The sequence below is a fragment of the Calidris pugnax genome, unplaced genomic scaffold (genome assembly GCF_001431845.1).
Source record: "Calidris pugnax isolate Ruff unplaced genomic scaffold, ASM143184v1 scaffold56, whole genome shotgun sequence".
Taxonomy (NCBI): Eukaryota; Metazoa; Chordata; class Aves; order Charadriiformes; family Scolopacidae; genus Calidris; species Calidris pugnax.
Genome location: NW_015090839.1, coordinates 18,342,555 through 18,360,409, shown reverse-complemented (window position 1 = coordinate 18,360,409; position 17,855 = coordinate 18,342,555). Strand labels below are relative to the sequence as shown.

At 49.7% G+C, this 17,855-nt stretch overlaps 1 protein-coding gene across 5 annotated transcripts in view; it reads right to left on the bottom strand.

Moving 5' to 3' along the window:
• Positions 1 to 10,090: 10,090 nt before the first annotated feature.
• The window catches only part of RGS6 (regulator of G-protein signaling 6), a 275,931-nt gene continuing 268,166 nt past the window's right edge, over positions 10,091 to 17,855 (bottom strand). For 3 of the 5 annotated variants that reach the window (XM_014941850.1, XM_014941848.1, XM_014941849.1), the window contains exons 18-19: positions 15,400 to 15,510; positions 10,091 to 10,683 (exon numbers count right to left, since the gene is read on the bottom strand). In XM_014941850.1, coding sequence (XP_014797336.1) covers positions 10,633 to 10,683; positions 15,400 to 15,510 — 162 coding nt within the window. In that variant the 3' untranslated portion in view covers positions 10,091 to 10,632. The remainder of the gene's footprint in view (positions 10,684 to 15,399; positions 15,511 to 17,855) is intronic. The other 2 variants (XM_014941851.1, XM_014941852.1) reach the window with 1 other exon arrangement.

Genomic DNA, 17,855 nt, shown 5'->3' with positions numbered 1-17,855 from the left:
AAAGAAAGAAAAAGGCAGCAAAGTTGATAGGAATCTTGTGCAAAACTGGCAGATGAGAAGAGTCTCAGCTGTTATAGGCTAAGATGGGGATAAGGTTGAAAAGAGACATGATAGTCCGGCAATATCTACATGTGTCACAACGGAGAGTGGATGTTTACACAAAGTGCAATTAACTCAAGACAATGCAAAAAAAAAAATACATTACTTGGGGAAAAAAAATCTACAGTGCTGAACACCTTTGCTATTTGTGGCCTACAGATGGCTCTCAACTGTTTTTAAACTTAGTCAGAGACGGTTTTTTGTGCTTTGTATTAGATGATTGCTTTTTTTCCCCTTGCAGTGCTTTCCATACCTTAAGAGTGCTTAAGGTATGGAAAAATGTGTTCCTGAGGGCATCTGCTAAGGTCCCATCCCTGGAGATTTCAGAGGCATGTTGCATAAAGCAACCTTGGTGAATATTCAGCAGGGAAAATCCTGCTGATTACAGGGAGCAATGCAGATGAGCTGCCAGGTCTTTTATTATCTATGACTCCATGACTATTCGTAGTGAAGGGAGTTCTTGCACAAAAGCCTTTACTGGCTTTATTTATGCCAAGGCTGCTTCCAGGAAGGGGGAATCCATCATGTCAGAGATGAATGCAAACACAGAGCTTTTTCTCTTGCCCTCTCTCTCCTTTTAGACCGTCCTTACGCCTGACATGGAGACTGTGGTGCTCTGTGTATGCTCTGCAACTTGATTTGCTTGAGACTCCCCAGAAACAAAGAGACACTGGGGGCAGGATCACCTTAATATAGTAACCTGCCTGTTTTCTGGGAACTGCTTGCTTGGTTAGAGGAGAAAGTCGGGGAGGGAAGGCCAAGTCCCAGGAGAGCGGGCTGCAGCGACGCTCCGGTGGGCAGGCAGGGAGCCAAGAGCAGGACGCTGATCCGGCTCCCTTCACCTGCAGCCAGGGCATGTCGTTCCTGTGACCCATTAGAAACCTCAAAGCCCTGGCAGATGAGCCGAAAGGTGATACCCCAAGCACAGTTACAGTGATGCAGAATTGCTGCCATATTAATCAGGTCAGTAATACCCAGGGTGGGACAGAGAAAACCCACGCAACCAATTTTGTTTCCTATTATTTGGTGCAGGTAGCCCTTAGCACTCCTCTTGCCAGTGCTTCCATGCTTCAGAAGGCCGTGGTTTTGCTGTGCTGATTTCCATAAGGCTCTGACGCTCTCTAATTAAAGGGTGGCAGAAGGCAGCTAAGCTCTGCCCAGCTTTGGCTGTGAGGGCTGTTTTGCAGAGGGGGAGGCACAGCGCAGCGGAGGAGTTTGGCATCACGGCAGAGCCTCTCTGTGTTCCAGGCAGGTCGTTACAGGAGGACAGGCATTTTGGGTAAAGTAGCTACCTACCCAAAATGCATGACGTGCAGAAGCTGAGGAGTTTGGCTACAGGACAGGGCTTGCAGATTGCAGGTGGCCTACAGCAGATGTTCCATCGCGCTGAGCACAGGAAGATGGGTTTTTCCCATGTGTTGGATGTGTGTGTGTACGAGCAGGGCTGGCTGAGGGTGTTTCTGGGACTGGCAAGACAAGCTTTTCCTAGATTGTGGAAAGCTCTAGTTTGCTTGAATTGGCCAGACCATGCCCAAAAATCTGTCTGTGCCCCAGCATGGAGGATCTAACATCTGGTATCGCCTGAGGGAAGGACTTGAGGCCTTCCCTGCTGCTGTCTGTATAAACAAATACGCAGCTGCACTGACAGACACACGTATAGAAAATGGTGTCACAGATTTCGTCTGTCCCAGAGGTGACAGAACAGCCAGGCAGTCCTGAGCACAGCCTGCAGGCAAATGCGGCAAAATTGGTTTTGCCAAGGTGCTGCCATAGTCAGAGCTCAGGATGTGCCAGTCCTGCTCACAGCCCAAATTGTGCTGTGGGGCTGAGACTGCAAGAGGGGTGAGTTCAAACCCCTACACGCATCCCCTTCCCCTTGTTGTTGTAATTGCAAAGCAGATACAGCACTCAGTAGCGTTGTATGTGGCAGCCCTTGAGGAGAGTTTCTTTTAGCAAAGAGACTGATTCTTCAGCCAGTTTGATAATACCTTCACGAGCAGCACAGAGCAGCCTCTCTAAGAGGGGGTCGGAGAAAACAAGAGTGACGAGGGGGAAAGGCAGCTGAGAACCACAGGTGCTGAGGCAATGGGATGCAGGGAAGATGCGGTGTGCCGGTGATGCAGTGTGTGGGTGATGTGGAGTACCGATGCGCTGGTGAGCAGAGCTGCAGGATGGCTTGAAGGGAAATAAACAAAGCAATTAAGCCTCTCCTGCAGGACAAAGGACTGCAGATGGCAACTGTCTCCGTCTGATTCCCAAGGTATCAAAGACGGTCTCTCCGGTGTGCTAAGCAGGGGGTCTAGTTGATGAAGGTGTCATTTTCCTGGGTCTGTTGCTTCAGAACCATCAAAGGTCACAAGTGCCGCAGGGACACACGGCACACAGACATTAGAGATGCTCTGAAGGACAGAAGTGTGTAACTCCCTTCAGCTCAGTGGTCCCGAGCTGCGGTGGCGGGGCAGCGTGGGGAGGGGGTGTCACAGGCAGGTCTGGGATGCGGCACAGCCACTGGCGTGGGGTTGCTGGTGGTCATGTCTCTTACTCTGCAGCTTCACAGGCGTGCACAGGCTGACCTTGCTGAAGAGGAGAGCTGGGGCTGCAAACACCTCTCAGCTCTGGGATCTCTCAAGCCAGAGAGTCACAGGTCTTGCTCTCTGGCGAGGCAGCTCACCCAGCTTGATGATGGGTCACTTCCCAGCTTGCGTGGGGTGTGTGGAGCCTTCTGCAGGGTGCTGGTGCCAGGGGAAGGGACGCGGGGCACAGAGGAGAGCGTAGCTAACAGCAGCATGGACGTGGGCTGAGGGGAACCAGGTGGCTTCAACATCCCCCGGCATCGAGGGGGGAGCAAAGCCTTTGTCTCCCGTGTTGGCGAAGGCTGGAAGGTGCCTCGGGAAGGGTTAACCACCCCCCTGCAGAGTCGGGGGGCTGGGGCAGGCGGTGGCAGCCGGGCTCCCCGCTTCCCCGCAGCATCGCCCGGGCGCTCCCCGCAGCGGCCGCAGCTGCGCCCCGGCCCCGGCCAGCTGGCTCCCAGCCCTGCCGGCTCCCAGCCCTGCCCGGACCCGGAATGACACATTCCCACTGCAACAGCGAGTTCATGCGAGGGGATGCTCCTTCCCACCTCCCCTGCCCCGGCTGTTTCACCAGTGCGCTGCGGGGCCGCACCAGAGAATGATGTCCCCTTCATGTCTCCCACAGCAGGGCTTCATGGACACCCCGTCTACCCTCTGAGAGCTCACCTCCACCCATCGTCATGCCACCACAGCCCTGCCGTCACCCCCACGGGACTGCCCCCCACCCCATGGCTTGTCCTCTGCCAGCATGGGGACATGTCCCTACAGAGAAACCATCAGCCCCTGGTGTTGGGCAAGTCCCCACAGGCAGAACTTGCTGCCCTGGTCTGGTAGGAGGTCCTTCAGATTTTCTCCTTCGTAGAGGAATATCCCACAGTGCCTCATTTTCCCGTGTTTGGCCCCAAGTGACCTCTGAAGAGCAGAGCGCGGCATTTCAGAATCCCAGATGCTTCTAGGGGAAATGATGTGTTGCATAAAGCATCGCTTGAATTTTTTTATGTGGTGTGCCTTAATCCATGTGGCATCAGGCTCACGCCCACCTCCCCTGCCCCGGCTGTTTCACCAGAGACACTGAGATGTTGCACCAGAGAACGATGTCCCCTTCATGTCTCCCGCAGCAGGGCTTCACGGACACCCCGTCTACCCTCTGGGAGCTCACCTCCACCCATCGTCATGCCACCACAGCCCCGCCGCCACCCCCACGGGACTGCCCTCCACCCCACGGCTTGTCCTCTGCCAGCATGGGGACATGTGCCTACAGAGAAACCATCAGCCCCTGGTGTTGGGCAAGTGCCCGCAGGCAGAACTTACTGCCCTGGTCTGGTAGGAGGTCCTTCAGATTTTCTCCCTCGTAGAGGAATATCCCACAGTGCCTCATTTTCCCGTGTTTGGCCCTAAGTGACCTCTGAAGAGCAGAGTGCGGCATTTCAGAATCCCAGATGCTTCTAGGGGAAATGATGTGTTGCATAAAGCATCGCTTGAATTTTTTTATGTGGTGTGCCTTAATCCATGTGGCATCAGGCTCACGCTGAATTATGGACCCAAGTCAGACACCCAAGGTGCTGGGCTATGAAGCCATGTGGCATGTAGGAATTTAATCCACATGGCATCAGGCTCACGCTGAATTATGGACCCAAGTCAGACACCCACGGTGCTGGGCTATGAAGCCATGTGGGAACGACCTGCATGTGGATGGATGTGAGAAATCTTGACAAGGATCCAAATGGGACTGATCAGTCCAGACATGGACTTCCTAGTCCACCCACACAAGGAGCTGCTCAGGGCTGGCTGTTGCCTGCTATTTATGGAATGGATGGCACGGTTTAAGTCCCCAGAGATGAGAGAGAGACGCTCAGTTTGGTATCCCTGCTGACAGATAGCAACACTCAGGGATCAACCCTGTATGGATGACCTGGGCACTTTTGAGCATCTAAAACAGCATTAGACTTCTTCAGGTGCAACTCATTTGAGCCCCGAGCCTGCAATTTGCTCCCCAAATTCTGCCCACTAACACCCACCCTTTGCATGGGGTGAATCTGCAGTTTCCTGTTGCAAATCTGAGAGGGCAACCACACCGACACTCGTGGCAATAGCCATAAATTCACATTAAAAGGCTTCAAGTAATAGCATCGCTGCGTAAAGCCAGCCTTTTGAAAAGCTTGTTTCCAAATGCTTAGCAGCAGGATTAGAAGGTTGCTGGCTCTTAGCTGCGAGCTTTGCAGATGCTAGGGGCTGGCAAAGCAAAATCTGTATCACATGAAAAAGTTGATCAGGTCTGACTCTCTCCTGCCGTGAGATTACTTTTCTCACTACAAAGCATTTCTCCTCACCAGTAAGTTCAAAGTACGTATGGGCATGAAGATAGCGTATTGTTCATCAGCTCACTGTTCTGCTGAGCGGCCGCCTCGCTTGTTCCCCGTCTCAGGTTATAAACAGTGTCGAGGAGCTGCAAAATTGCTCACAGCTTAAACGACGAAATCATGATAACCTAGCCTATCTTACCCTACTGCGAGCTCTACTTTAATAATCCTGCTTAATCATTAAACCACAATAAGAGCAAGCCAAGGAGTTTAAGGCGAGAGCCAAGCCAAGGCATATCAAAACACTGCTCAAAACTTGAACGCAGCACAGTCAGCTAGAAACAGAGGAAGCCACACAAAAAGGATAAAGGGTCAGAAAGATGTGGTAGAAAATTCGTATCTGTTGGGACTGGCTGAAGGAGCCAGAGCCAGCTGTGAGCTGCTCCTGCTAGTCAGGAGTCTGCAGTGGTGCCCTATTTACATCCTTTTCCCAGGAGACCATCTTGTTATCTAGCACACACACTCCATTCCGGCCTTGCTGTTGACATAGATGCTTTGGCTAAACCCTTAGGCCTGATGATTATTGAGTATAACAGTGGTTGCTGGTTATTTTCCAGAATGCTATACCCTTCACTGAAGGGTAAAAAAAGACAGCAAATGGACACAACTATTTTTTTGTCCACCATGCTGCATATTGTCTTAATGGCAAACTGATTTTTTTTTAATAAGGACATTTCATACAGAGGTGAGGTTAAATTAAAAAAAGTATATGGAAAAGAAGGAAAGGAGATAATATAAAAAAAATAAAACTTGACAAGACACACTGCTGGAGACACTGAGAACAGGGTTAGGCCAAGCCCTGCCCACAGATGCACCCAGGACTTGCACTGATTCCAGCAGGATTATTCACATACATGCATGACAGACAGAACAGATTTGGTCATTATTGCTTTGACTTTTCCAGGATGCTCAATTTATTTGTGCATGTCAGGAAACAGACCAGTACAGTCAGATGTTCTGTACCTGGGTTCCCCTTCCCCCACCCCGAAACAGAAATAATTGTAGGCTAAAAGCATCACCCATGCCAGAAGATGACACAGCCAAATCCTTTCCAAGGCAAAGGACACACTGACATCACCGGGGTCTCACCTGAGTAAGGACTAACCAAAGAACTTCACCACAGTCTGTGACAATTCGACTGAAGAGACAATGAGTCAACTCTGTATTTTCAGACCAAAATAACAGGCTGGATGGGGGAGCACTCTTGCCTCAGCTTCCTTGAAAGTGGGGAGTGATATGATCGGTATTGCTGAGATCATTCCAGAATTTGGGTTACCGTGCAGAAAACTGACTCATTTTTTGCAGTCCAAAACGGGGCGTATTTTGTCTTTGTTGTCTCTCTACCACCTCTTGTACGATTTGACTGCAGCGTGGAAGCATCCTGATATAACTTTACAGTGCACCGTGTTGTTGTTACTGTAGTAACTTATTACTAGGACACCTTGTGTTATCTTTATTGCTGCAGTACCTGGTACCAATGTACCGCCGTTTGTCCGCACACACCGTTATTACTGCCTGATTCCCCAAACTAATTTACTGCAGCATCCTGTTGTGTCTTATTGCTGCATTATCAAAATGCTACTTTACTGCAGCGGCCTGTGTTACCTTATTGCTACATTTATCCTGGTATTATTATGTCAGCTTGCTGCCACGTTTTATGGCTGCCCTGCTACCATTTTATTACAGTACTCTATGGGATCTTAGCGCTGAGTTATACCGAGAGTACATGAATCCATTTGCTTTAGCCTAACGCTGTCTGCACAGGCTTGTCCAACCTTCCTAGTGCTTGTCCTGTTGCCATTTAGCCACAAATGCTCTGGATACTCTATTATCCAAATAACAGTGTACAGCCATAGTCCTGTAAGTACAGGAAGCTTTGTAGCCAGCATGGACATCGTAAAAGCCTTTCAGACTGCCTTGCCTTGAAACGATGCCATTTATGTTCTACATAAATAGAGGTGGAAAGCTGATTTCCTAACTCATCTTCAGGATGATGAGGTAGTTGGAAGACATGGGACGCTTATAAAGCAGCAGATTACTGCTTGCAACACTCAGTGGGATACTGGTGAGTGCACAAGAGTAGCATCACTTGGAATAAGCAATGCCATTAGAAAGCAGTACTTTGAGAATGCAGTTCATGTGGAAGCAGTTACTTGTTAGCATGGTCATATGTGAAGTAAGACACGTGAAGAGCAGTTCATACGTGTTCCCAGGAGGAGGCCTTGTCTACTCTCATGTTTGTTTTAGAGAAATTTAGTCAGGAAATGAGGAGCAGGGCTTTTTTCTCTCCAGAGAATACGCAGCTCTGTCCGCTCAGCTAGCCATTACTGAGCAGATTAGCTTGCACGAGTGTGCATTTAAATGGCAAGCTGTTCAGCATCCAGGCCCCTTGATGTTCGCCCATATGCATGCTCTCTGTGTCTGTAAAAATCCCCCCCGCTACCCCCCCCGCCATGCACTCAATGGTTCAAACACAGCATATTCCCCACGGGCCAAACACTGCAGCAGCCAACGGGGCCATCCTGCAGGAACGGCGCAGGAAGGACAGAACAGGGCTCATGGGGCAGCAGCACATCTCCAAGTTAAAGAAGTCTGGCATTGCCACTCACCGCACAGACCATAACCCAAATTCCACCTGTCCCCTGCACCCACCAGCACCCTCAAGTCATACCCACATGCGCCCCTATAGAATAGTTTAGGTTGGAAGGGGCCTTAAAAAAGAAGTCTGGCATTGCCACTCACCGCACAGACATAACCCAAATTCCACCCGTCCCCTGCACCCACCAGCACCCTCCAATCATACCCACGTGCGCCCCTATAGAATGGTTTAAGTTGGCAGGGACCTTAAAAAACATTAAGTTCCAACCCCCCCGCCATGGGCAGGGACACCTCCCACTAGAGCAGGTTGCTCAAAGCCCCATCCAGCCTGGCCTTGAACACCTCCAGGGATGGGGCATCCACAGCTTCTCTGGGAAAGCTGTTCCAGTGCCTCACCACCCGCACACTAAAGAATTTATTCCTCAAGTAAAGAATTTCTTCCTCATTTCTTCCCCCATGCTGCAGGACACCGAGGAGCACCTCCATGGAGCTACCCCATCCTTCCCCTGGGAGAAGACCTGTCCAGTGTCAGGAGCCCACTGTAAAGCAGAGACCCCCCCAGGTAAAACTTTGCTGTCTCTGTTCCTTGCTACACACCAGAGTTTCATGCTTTACATGTACATCCCACTCGGGAATGCTCTGCAGACCAGTTTAGGGGTTCACAGGACAGACATCCCTTAGGAAATGCCTCAGCCTAGAGGCTGGGCAGCACTGGCAGTAGAAATAGCTCGGGGTTTGAGCAGCTGTTGGTTTACAGAGCTCCGGTGACGCGTGGCAATGGCGGGTTTGACACAGATAAAGACAACATCAACAAAGCTCTGAGAAGAGCCAGCCTGTATATTTCTTGGGGATAACATAAAGGCACACGTATGTATGTGCATGAATGGACAATTGGGCCACAATAGTAGGCGAAGACCCACTATTACCCAAGAGGACCCTTTGGGTGGGTGGGCAAGGAGGACAAGTGGGTCCTGCAAGACAGTTAAGTGGTAATTTAGAGGGGACACCACATGAATGTACAGGCACATCCATGATGGTTCTGCAGTCCTGGAACTCGCTTGTGTGTCATGTACATATAGGATGAATTTGGTCTGAAGCCCTCAGACAGTAGGCTGTTTATGGGAACAGACCTGCGTAAAGAACAAGTATTCTCAGAATTCTACTGTACATTCATGCAGCTGTAGAGGGTCTTATAGACCTTAGCTAAAATCTGTAATAGGAGTTTTCTGGGGGCAAAAAAAAAGAGACACCAAAATAAGAACTGTTATGGTTAAAGAGGGAAGGTGCTTTTTTTCTGACAGAAACTAGGCTGGCTGATTTTGTGCATACATAGGCCTTAGATATTAGAATAATACTTGCCTCAGAAGTGAATATTGTTGATAGCCAGCTGTCTACTTAGCTAGATGGTTTTGCCTGGGTAGGTATGCAGACTTGTAGCCATATAGCAATTTCTACCACCTGCACAAAAAGCCAATTTGCCTTGGCACGAGTAAAGAAGACTAAGAAATGTCTGTTTTCACATATGCTTCAGATCTGAACTGCTTGCAAAATATAGGAAGTTTTGTGGCATGAAGTCAACTGAGTCTTGAAATTTTCATATATAGGCAATATAATGCATGTGAACACAGTCCATTTTTCTATCTGCAGGTAGCTTATGAGTTTTTTTTTAATTAAAGTCGCTTCAGTTCTGTCCTCATCCTAACATACTCCCAACCGTTTGAAACAAGCTACTTAGTCATCTCCTGCAGTTGTATTCATGGGCTGCAGGTCAGACAAGTTTTAGTGGAAGCTCATTTCCACAAGTGGTACAATTCCACTCTTACAGTGGTGCTTCGCAGTGGGGTCAGTTATCTGAGCTTTTTATCACAGCTGGGTGTGCTGCTGCTCAGGAAGGGTTTACCTGGCACCCAGCACCCTGCCCATTCACGCCCTCCTTCTGCCAGTCCCATCTCCATCAATTCTCTCCTCTCTGTAGACTGAATTTTGACACCTGCCCACATCAGTGGTGCCTTTCCCTGTGTACAGGTGAACAGGTTTTGGCCCTCTGTGACTGGAGTTGGAGTCTCCTCTAACGGGTTCAATCCTATCTACTTGGAGTAAAGCTTGAACATCCATCATTAAGTATGCAAAACCTCAAATAAATAGAAAATCAAATACAATATAAAACAACTCACTTTTAAATACCATGTGTGTGTCTCTGTGTGCATTACACGTCTAAAACATGACTTTTTTTGAGCATCAGGCAGAGTCTGGTCACATTTGCACTACACGCACATGCAGAGCGATTCCGCCGACGCCAGAGGATTTGCACCAAGATCAGAGTCTGACTCAATGGGGCAGAGCCTCAGGCGATGAAAACCACTCATGCTCTCCTGACTTCGGCTGAGGATCTGGCCATCATCTCCGGACATGCTACATGCTATTGGAAGGACAGTGAGTGAAGAACTTAAACAGTGCCGGTTCTTTTTTCATTGCTTTAAGGGAGAGACACGGGAAAGAAAAACAAAGCTAAAGTCAATGAATCTGCAGGAGAAATGCATTTGAGATTTTTGTGAGAAGAAGAAGCAGCTTCCAGCAGATGTTTTATTGGATCCAGACGACCACAAGAAAGGGAGAAACTGGGATTGCAGTGGTGTCTATTACAGCCATGTTTGTGCCAGGGAGAGAAGAGATGAAGGAAAAATACCGATCTCTCAGCTCTTCTTTCTCTAAGCTGCGGTTGGGTCTGTTTCCTTAACAAGACAGCAAGCCCTTGCCTTGCTGACCTCCTGCGTACGGTGACGGGTCCTCCTCCAAACCCTGTTTGGGAACAAAGTACCTGCACGGAGCTCGGCGTCCTTACAAAGCTGTGCAGGTAGGAAAGTGTCGATGTAAACTGCGAGGAGAAGGGCTCCCCCGGCGCTGGCTCAGGCTCTGTCCCCCCGCGGGGACCCGCTCTCCCCGAAACGCCCCGTCCCCGGCGGCGGTCCCGGCTGTGTCTCCTGCGGGGCGGCCGCCTGACGCCGTCAGGAGGACTGCATCAGGCCCGTGAGGCGCTTGCTCGCCAGAGACTTTCCCTGCAGAGAGGGACAGACAGACAGAGAGACAGAAGAGACCCGGAGGCGTGAGTGATGGGCTGGGATGGACGGTCCGGCTGCCAGTGAGGGGCAGTGGCCTTCACCTGGAGTGGGGCGCAGGGCTGCCCCACCCTGCTGATGGGGAGGCAGGTGATGGGGGGCAAGTGTCCTCTCCAGCACTTTGGGCACCTACGGTTTTGCCCTAGACTCGAGGTTTGGCAAGGAGGGGTTGTGGCTGGTGACATTCCAAGTGGTCAGTGGTGCCCCATGACACCGCCTCATGAAGATGTCTCCTTCCTACATGGGAAGCAGTCAGAGCAAAGCCCTGTCCTACGCTCAGCCCTGCTCGTCCTGCCAGGGCCAGGCCACGGCTGCCACGCACGGCACCACCCCAGGCAGAGAAGGGCTGTGGGTGCGAGGCTGCAGTGACAGCTGGGATGCCCTTCCTACAGCCTGTGGATCAGCACCCACCTGCACATCTAACAAAAAAAATTATCTTAGCAATAGCTTAGCCTGTCCCTGCCCTGCCACCACCCCACTTTGCCTCCTCCTTAGCCTCTTGTCCCCTTGGTTGATGCGCGTCCCACTCCTCCCTGGCCTTCCTGCCTTCCCCATGCTCTCCTCCAAGCCACCAGGCAGGCACATGGCCGTGGCAGCCTTGCTTGTGTGCTGCTGGCATCCACACAAGCTTTCCCACTGACTGGTGGGACCAAGGACCAGGGAGAAGGTCACCCAGTTCAGAAGTTCTGAATCCCTTCACTGGCTTAGGCCATACATCCCCGTGCTTTCATCCAGAGCAAAGGAGGACCTACAGCCAGTTTCCTCCGTTCGACGCAGTAGGAAGGGTCTAAACCCCCCATGGGGGATACTGACGGCTCTGCAATCACTGATCCAACAGTGAAAAACTGTTTCAGGTATTGCACCAGTTGCTGCGTCTCTTTGGTTAGCTTTCCTCTTGAAAAATTATGTTTTTCTTAAACGAAAAAATAGTCTTGGTTGAAATAAACATCCAGGGAATACCAGAGAGCTGTGGAATACCTAGCAGATCTTAAACAACCTCCTCTACATTACTATATTTAGCCAAGATTTCCTTTGCACTAGAAAGTCTTACTAATTGCTGTTTGAAAGCGGGATCCACACAAAGAGCAAGAGAAACAGATTATACAGTGAAAACCAGTATGTGCAAAATGTAGGAAAATTTGAAATGTAAAATTTAGCAGGCCATCTGAATTAAGCCTTGTTTAACAAGTTAACACTCTAGGAAAAAAGAAACACCCCTAACCTCACCCCTATTACCCTCCCCCTTTAACTTCTTCCCATTTAGGGCTGCACCAGGAAGATGTAACAGCTCCCAACAGAAACCTCATTTCGTTACTCAGACGCATGCCTTTTACCAAATAATTTGCTCGGCTGCACAAACACACACACAGCCTAATCTGGCCCCTTTCCGTATATTGGCAGTTGCCTGCCGGAAACGCTGCCGACATTTGGGCTCTCCTGCCTGGGACGAGAGAGCCACGGTTGTGGCTCTGTGGCTCCTACAAGTCTCTACAACGGAGCTTGCCCCAAGGACATGGCTTGGGAAGGACCAGCTCCCTCCCAGAGATCAGCAGACACGCCAGCACCCCTGCCATTTAAGGCATGCGTGCTTTCTTTCACTATAAATCTAATAATAATCATAAATTATTATTAATAATAATAAATAACGCGCTTCTGTGAAGCCCAGCCCAGAGCCACCCCAGGAGGTGGCCAAGTCTTCTGCAGGACAACACGGCAGCACATGGGGGGCTCCAACCCCAGCTGCCATTTGCTGCCGTTACGGAATACCAGAGAAAGGGTGCTAAGGAGTTACCAGCTCCTGAACCCAATTTATAGGAAGAAGAAGGTAAAGATGTGCATATTAATTTCTGGAAGAATAACGTGGCTGGTTTTAGGAAAAAAAAATGATAGTTTCTACCTATATTTGGATATTTCCTTAGGAAAAAGCCCCAAATAAGCCTTGGGTTTATGTAAAGACTATTCAGTCAGGCTCTAACTAATCTGTGGCAGGCAATTCCTCTTGTTATCTTCTCCCAGACAGGCAGCTTGGGGGTACGCCAGCTCCCCGCATTAGGGTCCAGCGGGGGTGAGGAGCAAAGGCTGCTCCACAGTCAGCCCCGATTTCGACACACACGTGTTCAAAGCGGGAAGGGGGAAATGGCGGTGGTGGGCTGGGATGAGGGAAAGGGGGGGCCGATGGAAAGGCTGCCCTGGAGAAGGATACGACACAGAGGTGATGGCCACGGTTTGTGCAGAGCAAAATCTCCCTCGCAGGTTTCCTGGTGACAACCACTTCCCTCCCAACAGCGGTGGGCTCCATCTGCAGCTCCTCCTGTCTCCAGGAAAGGTGTTAGCCCAGGAACCCAAATCTGCTGGCTGGCTCTGCAACAAATTTCCTGCCTGCCTGCTGGGATGAGTCCTCAGCATGGATCCCGGCTGTAGGATAACCACGTCAGGGAAGCATGAGGTGCCAAAGAGCCTCACACCTGGGGACGGGCAAACAGATGGGTGCGAGGAGCTCTCTTTTAAGACGGCGAGAAGCAGGCAGCGATGTTGCCTGCTCGGCTGTCCTACCCACCTCCGTGATAAGACAGATGGCAAAAGGATCCCTGGAATCACATAGAGGGATTATGCTGTGAAATTTCTGGCAGCAGGCGGGAGCGCTGGGGTGTAAGGAAGCGTTCCGCTCGGCTTTGGTACCGAAGCGGCCCCCGACTACAGGCAAACTGATGGAGAGGATTTTGTTTCAACCCAACACGGAGACAAGTGTCAGCCTCACAGCGTGGGTCTGAGCGATACCAACATCTGCCAGCCAGAGGTGGGTGGGATGCAGGCAAGCGGTTTAGGAGCCTCCCATCTTAGCGACCCTCGTTTAAAAAAAAAAAAAAGAAAGAAAAAAGAGGATCAGGGAAAAACTGCATTTCATTAGGAAAACTGGTAAACTGGTATCTGTTTCCTGTTACCAAAATGCACAAGAAAGGAGTAAACTGTTGTGTCGCAGGTGGAAACGCTGGATGGGACCCACCTGCTGAGGTAAATCCACGCGAGTCAGTCGTTCTCAGAGACCTGCTGCTGATTTACACCAGTTGAGGGGCTGGCCCATGCCACCCCTGTTTCTGGTTTAGCCCTCCAGGGCTTCCATCACCGCTGTATTTTCTGTGATCCCGTGACCCTCCCCTGAGGCGGCTAAATCGGCCTGTAGTCGGATGCAATACATGCCAAAAAAGTTCAAGCCCAAGAGGTCACGTTGGGTCTCATCCGACACTTGGCCGGGATTCCCTCGGGGAAATCTCTGGCAGAGTGAGGAGGTCTCTGGATTATTACAATGAGAAAGCGTGACACAAAGAACACCTAGATTCTTTAAAAAGGTTCAACAAAAATAAATGATTTTTTCCTTCCGCATGCCATTGTTCAGCATGAAACCAACGGCCACCCCCACATTTCTACCTCTCCTTTCCCCACTGAAAGAAAACGTCAACAACTCCTGCCTTATTTCCAGGAGAGATTTCATCTAAGCTGTGCTGGCAGGGGATTTGGAAAGCATATGATTTCAAGCTCAGCACACTAAAGTGCTTCTTTTACTCCATCATATGCATATGCTGAATAACTTAAGGCACGATTAGAGTGGATCGAAGGAGTAAACTTTCTACACCGGCTCTAAAGCTTATAAAGAAATCCCCAGTCCTCCAGTTGCAAAATATTTGTCACTACTAATTAGGGTTACGACAATTAAAAACGCAGACTGTTGTCGCTCAAACAGCATAGCACAAGCAGTAGGGCATATGTTGTAGGGCATATGTTGTGTGTCGTGCTGGATGCAGGAAGGCTTTCTTCTCTCTCATTCCCTGCAAACAGCCGAGGTGCAACACGGCTTTCAGGCAAGGATCACGAGCAGCTTCAACCATGTCTTAAAGGTAACGTCCAATTCTCTCTATGCAGCTGAATGAATGATTTCATTTTACTCCTGAACACTGGCATAACAGGAGCCTTAGTTTTTAAAGGCAGTGTAAAAATCTGCATTTGGAGCAACCTACGGAAAACGTCAGGGAATTCTCAATAAACCCTATGAAACCGCACCCCCCAGAATCTAACTTCCAAGTATGTGGCCCATCCTACTGCTTGGCTACACGTCAGGCAAAGGACCAGACCTCGGCACTTGTGGACCATTAGGGCTCTCACTGAGGCCCAGTGAAGTGAAGATTAACCTGTAGGTCACGGGAGATGCTTTGCATCTTTGATAGCCGAGCCTTTTGCTGAGCAGCTACTAAAACTAAAGTGTAAAATGCAATTAGCAATTATTTTAATGAAGCAGAATTCAGCAATTTCATGTAGGCAAGAAGCCAAGTAAGAGGAAGAAAAAATATGTCTAGGATTTTACACAAAAAGGAGACAACGCTCCTTTCAAACCTCCTGTATGAGCCACCACAGTTTCCATCTTGCTCTTTGCTTTTACCTACCAAAACCAACACTTGGAGCATTTGGGAGAGAAGGCACAGGCTGTGAGCTATCTTTTTTTTAACAATAATTTTAAGTAGAAAGTTTAGTTTTGTGCAGTACCCGTGGTTTCACACAATGTTAAGGTGCTCTGCCCAGCCCAGAGTGCAGTTGGTGTATCAAGCATGCAGACATTCACCACCACCAGCATGCACAAGCCACCGCTCCCATTCAACAACTTACCTGAACACCCAGGCAGGATTTATCCCACAGGGAGCTTTGTGGCTGCAGCGGCGGGAGTGGGGGAAAAGAAGCACGTGGGGAGGTTCTGGTACGGCAGCACAGGCCTCCCTTCTGCAATGTCAATACAGACCAAAGCGCTTTCATGCTGACTCTTCACCTCCACGCTCTCCACCCACCAGCTTAGGACTTTGTCTGCTACAGCTGACTCCATATTTTGCTTTCTAGCCCTCTTTGGCACTCAGGGCTGTCCTTTTCCCAGCTTGCTGCCCAATCTGCTCCAGCCAGAAGCATCACCTTCCTTACAGCTGACTCCATATTTTGCTTTCTAGCCCTCTTTGGCACTCAGGGCTGTCCTTTTCCCAGCTTGCTGCCCAATCTGTTCCAGCCAGAAGCATCACCTTCCTGGAGGAGAAGCCATCTCCTGGGGAGCAGCATCGTCCCATCCTTCTGTAAGAACCCCAGGAGAGGACTGGGGTGCATCTGCATCTCCAATGGAGATGACCAAACCCTACTTCCATCAGCTTGAATGTAATGTTTTTTTGTATGGTGACAGGCACTGCTCAGATCTCCTAAACTCTAGCTAACGTACTACAAGAACTTTGGCAGTGGGCAGACAACGTCCTGCCACCAAACATTATTTCTGAAGAAAGAGATTGCCAGGGCCCTAGCACCGTTTGGTTTTCAATGTTGTATTACACGGTAGATCTTGGGGGAATTTTATTTTCGTGTCATTTTATAAAATATTCTTTTTATTAGATTTTTTTCATGAAAAGATACATTGCAAACATAAGGTAAAGTAACATAAATTAAAGAAGTTAAATATGAAACAGAGTTAAAAACATAAAAACATAAACAATAAAGGAAAATAACTTAGTTCAACACAAAATAAACACAGAAACGTAAACTATGAACATACATAACATAAATTAGCACACAAAATATGGTGGCAAACCCCCCGATTACACGCTGACACAGACTGAGAACAGGGGCTGCAAAGTGGCTGCAGAGGGTCAGGAGGGGAGCGGCTGCTCCCGGCCTGGGGGGTGCTTACCCGGTCCCACCAGCACGGTCTCAGGAGTCATCCCCACACTCCTGCAGAGAGGGACCCCACTCCTCCTGTAAGGCCTGGCTGACAAGCTGGCCTGAGCTTCTCACCGTAACTGCTCATCCCAGTGAAGCTGAGGAACCATGGGTTGGGTTCCTACATTTGACACTGCCTTTTTTCTCTTCCAGCTTGTATCACTGTGGGAACTGCCCAGAGCCACAGTCCAATTAAAATTAGTACTGTCCCTACCCATTTTATTTTGTGAGGATTTCCTAAGTGAGGCATTGGACTTTTCTTTGAGAAAACACTGCTGTGTACGGCACAAACCAGGAGCTGACACAAGCCCTGTACTCACCCGCTCTGAGAACAGCTTTATAAGGGTTGGAGCCCTCCTCTACCATCCCACCAGCATCTGGAGGAAGATCCTCTTCTGCTGTGGAGCAGTCTGGGCTCCTTGTATCTGACAATGTGTCCAAGCTAATTTTGGCATTAGTGGAAGCAGGCTATGAACTTCTTAAACTCACCACACTGAAGGAGGACACTTCAGCACAGCCCTGCCAGGTGGGCAGCCTTGGGCTCATCCCTCCCTCTGGCAAAAAAAAATGGGGAGATGGAGGCGCAGATGGATCACTGCAGCCAGTATACAATGGTGTAGTAGTTTTTTCAAGCCACCCCAGAAAATGCCCTGCCTGCCTGTTGCTGGTCTATCTCCCTGGCAGGGTGCGATTCTGTTCCTTCCTTTGTGTGCAATGGACTCAGCTTGTTTAACTCCCTTCAGTGGAACTGGGAACCAGACACATAAATACCTTACACAGTCAGAGGAAAACAGAAACACATTTGAAATATCAAACCCCCCTGGAGTATCAGAATAAGCTTGGCTAAAATCACAGCAGGATCTAAGCCTGACCCCCCCACAGAGACCTCGCTAGGGTCCCGGTTCAGTATCTGCAGCTGGACCCAGCGGCAGTGGGAAGGTACCAACTTTTATCTTCCAGGCTTTGTATGTGGCTGGAATAAGACAGTAAATTAATAGTAAGTGTACCCTGAACTCCGCAGACTGCCTTTCATCCAGAAGGATCCCAAAGCACTTCACAAACTGTACACACAGGGACCACTCACCCTCTACTGGAAGGCAGCAACCTTGGGGGTGCAAGGCAGCGGCCATTCTGCACCAGCAGCACAACACAGCAGGGTTTTTAGGACGGGAAGAGTAACTTACCCACCAGAAACAATGAAAGCTTGTCTTTTAAAGGAGCCCCCGTACACAGAACAGCACACATGCAGCCCATGCAACCCACTGCTTACCAAACGGACGAGCGAGCAGCGTTGAGCCTCACAGCGCAGACGTTTTCCAGGTACCAGGAACAGATGTGACATACTGAAGCATGCAGCCACCAGTCAATACATGCAC